The following is a 12,427-nucleotide window of genomic DNA, read 5'->3' on the forward strand; positions in this document are numbered from 1 at the left end:
CATTGTTTTGGGGATGGATGGACAAAATGTTGACAATAAATCTGCGTGGAATGGGACATGGAAAGTGGCAGCCTGGCAAACGTGACTCAGAGAACATAACAAAGCATTGATCCCTTGGTTTTTCTTTCTGTAAAATTCCAAGAGTGATGGAACACCTTTGCCTTCTGTTGATTAGATTCACAGAAGGATGCATTACAAGAAATGGAATTGGTCAGGTGGACTTGGGGGTGGGGTTGTATGAAGGTGGAGCGGAAAAGTGGTGTAAATGCATGTTCAGTGAAACAGAAGGTTTAAGATTTGTTTGAATTTTCATGACCTGATCTAAGTGGGAATTTGGGAGAGTGTAAGTGAAACAGAACAGAAGGGAATGAGAGGCGAGACTAAAAAAGAAAGGAAGGATGAAATGAAACAAGTAAGGATGAAATGAAATTCATTTACCATTCCTGAACCACACTTAGTACCCGTCAGCACAAGTCCGGGGTCCAGAAGATCCCCCTGCTCGTCCGGCGAAGTGTAGGTGTATGTGCCACGGCATTTTACCTCGCGACCCTCAAAGCGAATGGTGGTGTCCATGGACACAGTGTTGGGGCCCTTCGGTTTGGTGGCCCTGCTCTGGCATTGGATCTTCCCACACTTGGCATGGCTGAAAAAAGAGGGATGCATGAGACACCAAACATATTCGATATGTTCACATCAATCAGTGTTACTCATTGAGGTTGTGCATTACAAGTGAGTTTGGTAACCTTAATCTGGTTACAAGAGATAGGATAAACAATAACAGGTGAATAAAACTGAAAAACTGCCTAGCTCTATGTAAACTTCATTGGCTTAGATGTCTGTTTTAATGAAGGTTCAGAGGCCATAGTGTAGATAATAAGAAGTTTGAGGTTTATTAGATCTTAGTTTCAAGTAGTTAAGTAGATAGGTAAGCAAGTAAGTAAGTTATTAAATAAGCGTGCTCATTTGAGCAAGTGGTTTCTGGTGCTCGGCACTGACACTCAATTGTCTACACCGGCATTTGTAACAGTCTGCCATAAGGTAGCACTGTCTTGATAATTTAGAGAGAACCACAACAACAGGTAATTAGTCATTTAATATAAATTAAAAATGACTATTACCTGCTGCTCATGCCGTTCTTATAGCTTTGGGGGCCTAAAATAGATGTATTGTCACACTTGTAGGAGTGTGAGGGATAGTAGTTGTGATGATACTGTCATTGGAAGCGCTGGAAGGAGCAATGCGTGGTACAAGCTGCAATGACCTCCTGACGAGAGCCCTGGTATTTATGTATTTAAAAATTGAGCACTGTTACAGTAAGCGCCACCAGGACCAGCCTCCTTGCTGCTCAGCCCCAATCTTCAACTGACACGCTCAACCGCACCAGCAACTCCAGCATTCCACTACACCACATGTACACTGGCTGAGCAGCAGGGACCTGGAACACTGGGGAGGATGTATTAACATACAACAAAGTCCATGCGTTTGACACACAGCACCTAAGAATATTAGTGGTGAATTCTTCACCTGTAGCATGCAGTGAAAGAGTGGGGGTTCTGAAGAACACATTCAACTTTTCCAAAAGGCACTTTTTAGCACCACCAGCTTACATTTAAAACAAAGTATTACAGTGGTAAGAAAGTAAATAATGCTGATGTCCATACCTGAGTGTAGATACTAGTGCAGTAAAGCACAAAGTGCACAAAGGGACCTAGAGTGCATTTCGGTTGAACTCCAATCCACAGTGTGCATGTAAAAAGGCACGGACAAGGCCACGATTGCACTTTTAGCAGCGCCAGGGGCGGAGAATAGTCTCAAGGCCTTAAGCATTCCATCTATTGTCCTTACAGGCAAAGACGACTGTGTGTCAAAATATTGAGGGAGAAATGAAGTCGGGGCAAATAATCGAGGCTAATTATCAAGCTCCAACAACGTAAAGTGCAGATATAGATGTACTATTCTTAACTCCACATCTATGTACTGTGAATATATATGCATAGTCAAGGTACATATTTGTTTAGTTAGGTAGTAAACATACACACTCACCATTAAATGCTTACCTTGTTGATATGTTGGTCCCTGCTATTTAGGCCACAGCATTTTGGTCACACAATACATTTTGCTTGCTATTGTGATGGACACCTCTTCAGCCTGACAGACAGGGTGTCATGATGAGCCTGTGCTCCTCCACCTGTACCTGTCGGCGCATCCCTGTCGCATACGCTTGTCTGCTCTATACCATGCTAAGTTCTCCTCTACATCTGTGTGCTGGAAGGCGAGGTGCCACGGTAACATTTGTGTCTCCCTCCTCAACCAACACTCCGCTGGGGCGTGCAACACTAGTAAGAAGGAGGCAAACACAAAACTGGTGACGGAGGAGGCTTTTATGTATATATGTATGTGTTAGATCTGGCATCATTGGTGTGAGTCGCCCTTCCATTTTTTCTGATTGCCTCCTTTGTTTTGATATGTATTTTCTGGTTATATGCTTTGGGCACTGTGCCACTGCTATTCAGTGCCACAGTGCAAATGCTCCCAATGTAAAATTAATGTACTGATTAGTGATTTCATGATTTGGTTATTTGATTTACTTGTCAGCCCCTAGTACAGTGCACCGTGTGTGCCCAGGGCTTGCAAATCAAATGCTGCTGGTGGGCTTGCAGCACTGGTTGTGCCACCCAAAGAAGCAACTTGTAAAGTGTGTCTCAGGCTTGCCATTGCAAGGCCTGTGTGCAGTCTGTGACTGCCATGTCGACTTGGCAAGTGCACCCACTTGCCAGTCCCTAAACCTTCCCTTTGCTTCATGTCGGACACCCCTATGGTAGGTCCAAGGGCAGGGTGCATTGTAAGCATAAGGTAGGACATGCCCTGGTGTGTTTTGCATGTCCTAATAGTGAATTACAGCCATTTTCGTTTTTCACCACTGCAAGGCTACCTGTTCTCAATAGGCTAGAATGGGCAGTTAGATTATTACATTCTTATAATACTAACTGACTCAGGGAACATGGTAGAAATTCGAATTTAGTATGCCTGAACTCAGAATGATAAAATACATATTTTAGTAAATTTGGTTTTAACATTCTGTGTTTAAAAATACCCCTTTTAGAAAGTAGGTGTTTTCTTGCCTAACTGTCCAGACCTTCCTCTGCTAGGTTGTGTATTCCTTGTCTGGAGTTTGTGAGTAACAGGGCTGGGGGATTCCAGGAGACAGGCTGGGGCAGCCCAGTGGTGAAAAGAGAGATCTGCATCTAGATGGGAGGGAGGAGTTGCACCTGGGACCTGAATAGGGCTGGGCCTTCCCCCTACAATGCTGGCTTCACCTCCGGTGGCTTATCTGATGTCTCTACCCTGCACTGTGAAAGGAGAGAAGGAATCTTGTCAACAAAGTGATCCAGGGCTGTGCCTTCCCTCCACTGTGCTGGCTCCACCTTCTGTGGGGCGTGTGATGTGTCTGCCCTGCACTGTGAAAGGGAAGGAGTCCTGTAAACAAAGTGCTCAGGAACTGATTTGGACTAGAGAGAACAAAGGATTTTGGGGTATAAATATTGAGACCCAGTCCCAAGAACTTTAGATCACTTCTGGGAACAAGAAACCTTTTGCCAAGGAGAAGAACCAAAGGAATCTGCGGGAGTTGGACTGCCCCTCTGCCAGTGTGCTGTTTGCTGGGTTGGCCTGCAGTGGATTCTTTAATGCCAAGGAAAGGAGAAGGAACTTTTTAAGGACTTTCATAATCTACAGAATATTCCCCAAGGGCTTGAACTGTGCTTGCCTCCTGCTGAAGTCTCAGGGACAAAAGACTTCACCTCCAGCTCCCCCTGTGAATTTCCTTGCTGGGAATTCTCTCTACAGACATTTGCGTGTCGCTGGGAGCTGGAAGCGCGACGCACCGAGAAGAAGCGTGTGGCCGCCACAGCTGAAATCCTCGCATCGCCGGAGATGCGCGCCGCATCTCGCCGGAAGCGTGTGTTCATCGAAGCATCACCGGAGAAGCATGACGCCATCGAGAGAGTCGCCATCACATCACCGGAGGAGCGTGTAGCAGGGCATGTCGCGGCTCCAAAGTACAGAGTCATCGCAAGGCTGCCAGGGCATAAACGCATCATCATCGCATCGTCACATCAAGGGCGCCATCTTCTCGCATCGCAACCGGAACATCGCATCTCATCGAAGTGCCATCTTGTGCATCGCAACGGGACCGCAGGCCGAGAATCTATGCATCACCTCCGCACCAGTAAGGATCACGACGCATCCCCTACTCTGCGCAAGCATTGAGGCACGACGCATCCTTTCCCCCAGATCACGGAACCGATGCATCTCCACTTTTGCAAGCGTTTTGTTCATTTTGTGTTACGCATCCAGGTACTTTGTTGAGAACTTTGTCGGATTCATCATCAAGTTGAACTAAGCAACTTTAATCATCTTTAAGTCAACTTTAAGCATAGTATTGTGGATTTTTGTCATTTGTGGTCTGGTGTTAAGTCTATATAAAGAATACTTATTTTTATAAAACCTGTGTTGTGTCCATCTGTGGTGTTTTCACTGTATTACTGTGTATATTCACAAATGCTTAACACACTGCCTCTGAGATAAGCCTGTCTGCTCGTGCCAAGCTACCAAGGGGGTGAGCAGGGGTTATTTAGGAGTGTAATCCCCTTATCCTGATTTAGAAGTAAGGGTCCCTATTTGGACAAAGGTGAATACCATTGCCAACTAGAGCCCTCCAGATCTAACTGTATGCAATCGGTTATTTGCCATAAATTAAAAGCTGCCACTTAATAGAAAATTGGTGTATTTTCATACATTTTTCAGAGGGCGTTTTTATAAGACAAATTTAATCACTAAAAATAAGCATTGGAAAAGCCCTTAGGTCACACCTTTTTGGCCTATTCACTGTGTCTATGCTTGTTTCTGATGCTGTACAGCACTGTCAGAAGTCTTTTTAAAGATGCTGCAAAGCATCAGTAAAACATTTAATGAAAAAGGGGTGATGATATGGCGCCTGTAGCCAGTTGCATTATTCTGTAAGCGCATGCATGTGCAATGACATATGAACCAACACGAGTCACCATTTGTGCACGTACAGAGTGACACTGGTGCCATTTTTGTTTTTTTATTGACCGACCTAAGATGGCCGACGCTACAAAATCTGGGAAAAACATGAAATGTTAAGTGTGGCAAGCGTTTTTCTTGTAGCAGACCACCCAACAGCGAGTACAAGCTGCTGGGCCCTCCAAAACAATGGGAAATGTAGGAGTAGATGTGGGGAAGCAACGGGGATTAGTGGGGTGGAATAACATAAAAATAAAAGCGGGTGGGGGAGTAGTGAAAAAGCAATTCATGAAGGACAGAGCAACAAAAAGAATGGGGCGCTATTTGAAAGAGGGGTTGTAGGAGAGTAGGGTCTGCAATCCTATGATCACCCAGATTTTTGCTTTTTGTTTCACTGGTTTACGACTTTCCCTGGCTGTGGGCCTGCTAATCAGACCCACCGCCTAGCTGTTCTCTCTATTCCAAATTGTACCCAGGTACTGAATTGGCACTGGGCCCTCTCTAAGTCCCTGTACCCAGGGCTGAGGTGCCCCCAGAAGTCTCCCAGGGGCTGCAGCATGTATTATGCCACCCCTGGGCTGACTAACCAAACAGACACAACTGGCTGCTTGACAGCTGGGGCAAAGTGGTGTACCCACCCTTTGCTTTAGATATAGTATACCTATATCTAAACCTAAATGGACACACAGATCTCCTATCAGTCACTCCTATGGCAGGCCTTGACAATCCTGAAGGCAGAGTGCTTGGAATCGTGTGGGATGGTGCTCTGGCATGAGCTGAGCCTGTCTGCGGCTTTCGGGATCTATCCCTTAGCCGTTTCCATGATATCGCATACCATATACTCTTAAGTGCATTATAATCCTCGCGGTTATATGCCAACTCTGGTATCGCTTTATCAAAACATGTCGAGGAAGGTGTCATACGAATTGGAATACTAACCCCCCGCCAATTCTGGCGACGGGGTTAGCATTCCACCCTTCTAGAGGGACACGACATGTATGTAACCTGGAGAAGTGTGGCTCACTGGTTAGAGGCGGCAGACCCGTAAGCAGAGAACGGCCCGGGACCAGGGTTCGATTCCCAACGCGGCAGGGTCGTGGACCAGGGTCAGCGGACTCGATAATTCTCGCCTCGGTGCCTACTCTAGTCAGAAACCACACTCGGCAACTCTGGGCATCAGCTTGCCTCATCTTCACAACGGCCCCCCCAGACCACCGGGGATGCTTGGTCGCACCTTAGAGATACCCATCAGGGACCATCTCTCAGGGTGAGCCAGGACGGGTTCCCCAGCGGTCGAAGCGTGGAGATACTCCTCCGGGAGTCGATTCCTAGCGCTATATAAACCCGCAATTAAATTAAATTAAATAAAATTAACCCCGGTTAAAGTCAGACAGAGCCTTAGCTCCACAAAATGGATGCTGCCACCGAGACACAAGTCTGCCCTCCTGCTGCTGGGAGTCCTCCCAGAGCAGGAGGCAAGGACAAAGGGTTTCCTGCCAGGGGCGGTGCCAGCACCGTCCCAGACAGGGTTTTGTGTATTCTAGGTAGGCTGGGCTTTAGAGGAAGGTGACTGCAAGTGGCACCCCGGTGCTCACTGTGCATAGGCCGGCTTGAACCAGTTCCAGGGGCACACCAGACCCTGAACTGGGGAAAGCCCGCCAAAGGAGAGGGGTGTAACCACCCCCCTCCTGGTCCCACCCATAGGGCAGGACTTAGTCGCGTGCCAGCCCCCTTTTTCAGGATAAAGGTAGGAGCAGGCCCCCTTCCAGATTAGATCAATCTTTGAATCCTGAACCGACCTTCTACACGAAGAACTCAAGACTCTTCTCAAGATTTTCTCCCTTGTGACTAAGGAGTAGTCACCCTGCAGCAGCAGGCACCAACCAAGCATCGCGGTCTGCTGTAAAGTCTCTCCTCCTGATCAAGACTGCCCAGCACGACGAGAACCGGCTTCCCTGGCACCTCTGACCTCAACCTACATCATCAGTTACGCTGAGATTCGTGGGTGTGACGAGACCTCGAGGGACCGGCCATCTTCAGAACTGCACGACGCTTGTCCAGCACGACCACCGAGTGACCCTCGACTGAGTGCTTTGGGGTAAGAGAAGCCCCGACCCTGAGCAGCTCCAGCACCGAAGTTCAGCCCCCCTGCATCCACGAGATCTGCGTGGGGCCCTTCTGCTCTTTGCTGCTCACCGCGTTGTCCCGGTCACTTGCCGTTGGCTAGTGGCCCTTTTACGACGCTCCACGACGACAAACACTGCTGGTCTGGTTGCTCCAGACTGGCCCTTGCTTCCCTTCTTCAGAGAAGCGCCCTGGACCCTCCTCGTCCACTCAAGACGCCATTTTAGGTCCACCGTGTGGGCCTTGCATTTGCCAAGACTTGTTGCCCCAATCCTGGGTCCAGCGACGTCGACAGCAAGTACCTTCGTGGGACAGCTCGCACCTCCATCCTGGTCGCCAACAACGCCTCCTGGTCCGAGAGACTGCAGAGCCCAGCAGCGCCCACTCACCTGGCTGAGGTGACTTCGTCCGGTGCCATCCTGGTGCCCACCTAAATCACTGGCTAGTGATTCAGAACTTGGTCCCCTCTGCTTACAGGTTTCTTCTTCCCTGATCCAGGCTTGGATCTCCACGAACTTTCTTCACTGGCCGCCTGCCAGCAACTTCTTTCTTCAGGCTCCTGGTTCTTCAACGAGGGTTTCCGACGCAACTTCAACCCTATGCAGCCGCAGCCCCTGGGCTAGGTAAACTGAGTACTCCGGTGCTCCAGCATAGTCCAACACCCTAAGTGTTCGGATCCACTCCCGTTTTCGACCCACCTAGTCGGGTTCACCCGAGAACAGTAACTTTGTCAATTGCTAGCATCCATAGACTTTTTCCCGCCTTACGCGTGAGAGTTCCCACTCTGCACACGACGTCCACGGGCCTCCTGCTCCTAACCTAAGTGTTTAGTATTGTAGGCCTAGCGATTCTAAAGTCTAGAAAAGTATTACTTACCTGCTAGTAATTTCGCATTCCATTTTCATAGTATATGGTTTTTCGTGCCCCTCGGGCATTTGTGTAAATTGTGCGACTTTCAGTGTTTCTTTAAGAGTTTTGTTGTGTGCTTAGCTCCCTGTCTCATAAAGAGCCAGGGTAGTCCTGTTATAAATAAATATACTTTATTTTTGATAACAACTTGTGTGGTGTCCTTTCACTTGGTGTTCAAGGGGTAATGTGATGGTAAAACAGCTGGCTTAACACGCCCTCTAGAGTTTAGCCTTAGACTGCTCGTATCCATGCTACTAGGATAGCTGGTCTATAAGGTTGACTTACAACCAATCATCAATAAGGGTTGTTTGGACTGATACATAGTGATCACTAGAATAGTGAACACTGCATATCAGGCCAACTTCTCACAGGGGTCAAACATTCAAGAGAGTTAGAAAACAAATGCACTCTAATGGAGTGCTTAATGAAAGGAAAAAAATCGGGACATATTATCAAGAAACGGGGTTAAAATTATCGCCGCTTTAGCGGCAGTGTGAACATGGGCTTCTATTGGAATTGTCAAGGGCATATTATCAAGCCCATTATCGCCTCATTAGCCGCAGTTTCCTGCCGCTAAAGCGGCGATCATTTTAACGCGGTTCTTGATAATATGCCCCGTAGTTCCTTAAATCAGAACAGTAGACTGATACAAGTCAGTTAATCAACAGGGTGGTAAAAAGAATATTCTCCATTGGAGGGACAAACATAGGAAGAGGAAGGAAACCTTTTAACAAGAAGTAATCAAATGAGAGTGACATTAAAGTCTAAGCCTACTGTAAGTTTTTGGTATAGTTCCAAAGGTTGTTTCACAACCAGGCAGATAAAAGCTGTCTGGTAGGCGAGCCGCGAGACCTAATGAAGAGCTGGTACTTACTGCAAAAATAGATGTATTTTGAAAAGATGACAAGCTGTGTTTTTTTGCATAAAATAATTGAATTTCTAAAATATATTTAATCTGATATGTTTGGTGATAATTCATATTGGGCTACGTTCACCTATGGCTGATGTCAATACTTTTGCTTACTGTTAGTTATTTTAATTGGGGACAACGTTAAATAATTGGTTAAGTGAATGCATTTCAAGACACTGCTGCTTCAGGGCAGGCTGCCCCACCCTTAACACAGAAAAAACATATCCACGCCTTTGTGTTACCCACCTCTTGTCACACTTCACAAACTGTCCTGCGACTTTACCACAGTTGCCATAGCTATCCCCGGCCGCATTCACATCTCGAAAACAAGCATCAGGTGCAGGGCGTGCGCCTGTAAAGAAAGTGAGAACAGACGTAAGACACCCTCATTCTCACTGCACAAACAAATAGAACATAGGGAAGAGGGTGATGCAAACCAGCTTATACCAGTGGACGATTTTTCACAGCGCCATGAGAAATGCATGTTGTGTTTTCACCATATCCTGTAAGTAAAGTTAGGAAAACCTGGAAGCCTGAATGATTTACATCTACAGCAAAAAATAGCACAAACCAAAAATATCCCTTTGGAATTTCAATTTCATGAAAACCATAATAACATGGTATTCTGCATAATTTTCGGGGTCTATGAAACTAAAGCATTTTACTTGTGCTTCCCTGCAGATAACAAGTTCTTTTTGAGACCTAATTACCAAAGGGATTTCAAACCTTGGGTCTTATTTACAAACCCAGTGCACTGCTGAAACATAATTTTTAGGTCTCGTCTAGGGAGAGCTGTATTCAGGATATGGGCGGAAAGCTCTGCCCACTTTGTGCCAAACTTTTTAATTGGCTCCTATCCCTATCCTTTGTAAATGGTGGCTTTCCATTGGTTAATAGGCTTAATAGTCCCTCCTTAGTACCGCCTTGTCTCTTTTTGTAACCTCCCATGAGGACACCCCCTGTTACATGTGTTGTTACTCCCTAGGTTTTAATTTAAATTTTAACCGCCTCAAGGCACTATTTTCTTAAAAGGCTTCAGGCAAGACACACACTTGGTCCTAAGTTAGGCTGGCAGCGGATACTTCGCTCACTAGAACACCTCACATTTATATGAGACCATCTATAAATTTCCCTTCATCAGCCCCACATAGTACATCCTAATCCAAAATTAATGTAATAATTCTTTTGTCACACTTCAAAGCTACTAATTGTATATATGGATATAGCTATTTGAATGTACTCGTAGTACTGCCTTGCATGCAATGCATTATGGGTAGGGTGGATTTACCATATCTTCTGCAGGGTGCAGTACCATATGTGTCCAAAAGAGGCCCGCAGTGCTGGTGCCTTGCTCACTATGGACCGCTAGGAGCAGTTTGAGGTACTGCACAGAGACATGCAGTGCTGGTGCCTTGCTCACTTAGGACCTCTAGGAGCAGCTTGCGGTACTGCACAGATATGCAGTGCTGATGTCTTTCTCACTAGGGACCTCTAAGAGCAGCTTGAGGTACTGCAACTAAGCATGCAGTGCTGGTGCTTTGCTCACTAGGGACCTCTAGGAGCAGCTTATGGTACTGCACCGAGACATGCAATGCTGGTGTCTTGCTCACTAGGGATCTCTAGGAGCAGCTTTGTGGTACTGCAGTGAGACATGCAGTGCTGGTGCCTTGCTCACTATGGACCGCTAGGAGCAGTTTGAGGTACTGCACAGAGACATGCAGTGCTGGTGCCTTGCTCACTTAGGACCTCTAGGAGCAGCTTGCGGTACTGCACAGATATGCAGTGCTGATGTCTTTCTCACTAGGGACCTCTAAGAGCAGCTTGAGGTACTGCAACTAAGCATGCAGTGCTGGTGCTTTGCTCACTAGGGACCTCTAGGAGCAGCTTATGGTACTGCACCGAGACATGCAATGCTGGTGTCTTGCTCACTAGGGATCTCTAGGAGCAGCTTTGTGGTACTGCAGTGAGACATGCAGTGCTGGTGCCTTGCTCAGTAGGGACCTCTATGAGCAGCTTCGATACTGCACTGAGACATAAAATGCTGGTTCCAAACTAACTACGCAAGCATTTGTAATGCACTAGGTCCCTCATTGCTGAAAGTATAAGCTATTGGCATTGCATTATTATTTGCAACACCAATACCATGAACTAGCAATAGCGCGAGACCTATTGCATTGCAAATGCTTGTTTGAAACGTTCTGCCGGGGGCACTGGGTTAACCCATATCTACGAGGGCATGGAAACAGGGCCGGCTTTATGGCAGTGCGACTGGTGCGGCCGCACCGGGTGCTGACTTGAGGAGGGGGCGCTGACCTCAGGGGGGTTGTTGCTAAAAATGGTTAGTTTAGGTAGATATACATTCTTATTAGTAAATCCAGCCATTACCAGTGCTTTAAAACAAATTAAATGTATGTGAGAGAGGGTCTATGGAGAGATAAGGGGCACTTTTGCCCAGTGGTAGTTACGGGGGAAGGGGAAGACGCAAAAACATTTTGTTGCTCCAGTCACCACCAGCACTAATGCCGGCCCTGCATGGAAATCCACCCTGCATGGCTTTTCATTTCTATGGTGTAATGCAACGCAGTGCAAATCGATGAGTTGCCTCGAACTGCATGTGGGAGGCATGCCATGGGCGTTGCAGTAGGTGTTCCCACTCAACGCCCATGGTTTTTGACACATTCCCAGGATTTACAACATAGCGTAAATCTAGGAATGAGTCAAAACCGTGCTCCTCCCCAGGTGTCCCGTCCTGCAGAAACACAACCCAATTTCACCGCAGACACCTGTGCACCATGGTGCAAGGGTGTCTGTGTTGGCACATGGCACCACATATTGCGGCAGCACAGTGAAAGAGGACAGGAAAGCGCTGTATCTCATAGATAAGGTGCCTTCCTGCCCTTTACTTTTGATGCAGGGCAGCGCATTAAGAAGCCTTGCAGCACTGCCCTGCGCCGAAATGTTGTAAATAAGGCACCTTGTTTTAATTTATTGATCTTACATTTTTATGTTTTCTACAAAAGTGTGAGGTGTGCGCCAGGACAATGGCATCATAATATGCCATTTGGATCCACGGCCAAGGGCTGTACTGGTAGTTAAAAGACCTCTCCCCTATACTAAGGTAGAGAGCCTTTGACAACAGGGATAGGCCAAGCAGGGGCGTAGCTTGGTCAGTAAGACCTAGGGGATGTAAGCTTCAGAGTTGTCAACAATCACACTGCATATCACATTAATCATTAAATGAGACGCCACTCAACAGAGTGGCTTAAGGGCCAGTGGAAAGGGGAACAAGCACAGATTGTGTGGGATACTAAAAACACCGGGCCTTATTTACGAGGAAATGCCCTGGCACCGCAAGCCATTTTGCTGCGCCGAGCTGTATCATTTTAAAAGCACAGGGATGCACCATTTTTACAGCAATATGGCGCATCCCTGTGCTCA

General features: G+C 46.9%; 1 protein-coding gene across 1 annotated transcript in view; it reads right to left on the bottom strand.

The window, feature by feature from the left end:
- The window catches only part of LOC144817776 (disintegrin and metalloproteinase domain-containing protein 33-like), a 565,915-nt gene that overhangs the window by 37,247 nt on the left and 516,241 nt on the right, over positions 1-12,427 (bottom strand). Inside the window, exons 16-17 of the mRNA XM_078674583.1 lie at positions 9,236-9,341; positions 439-643 (exon numbers count right to left, since the gene is read on the bottom strand). Coding sequence (XP_078530709.1) covers positions 439-643; positions 9,236-9,341 — 311 coding nt within the window. The remainder of the gene's footprint in view (positions 1-438; positions 644-9,235; positions 9,342-12,427) is intronic.

This window comes from Lissotriton helveticus, chromosome 2_1 (genome assembly GCF_964261635.1).
Source record: "Lissotriton helveticus chromosome 2_1, aLisHel1.1, whole genome shotgun sequence".
NCBI classification, from domain to species: domain Eukaryota; kingdom Metazoa; phylum Chordata; class Amphibia; order Caudata; family Salamandridae; genus Lissotriton; species Lissotriton helveticus.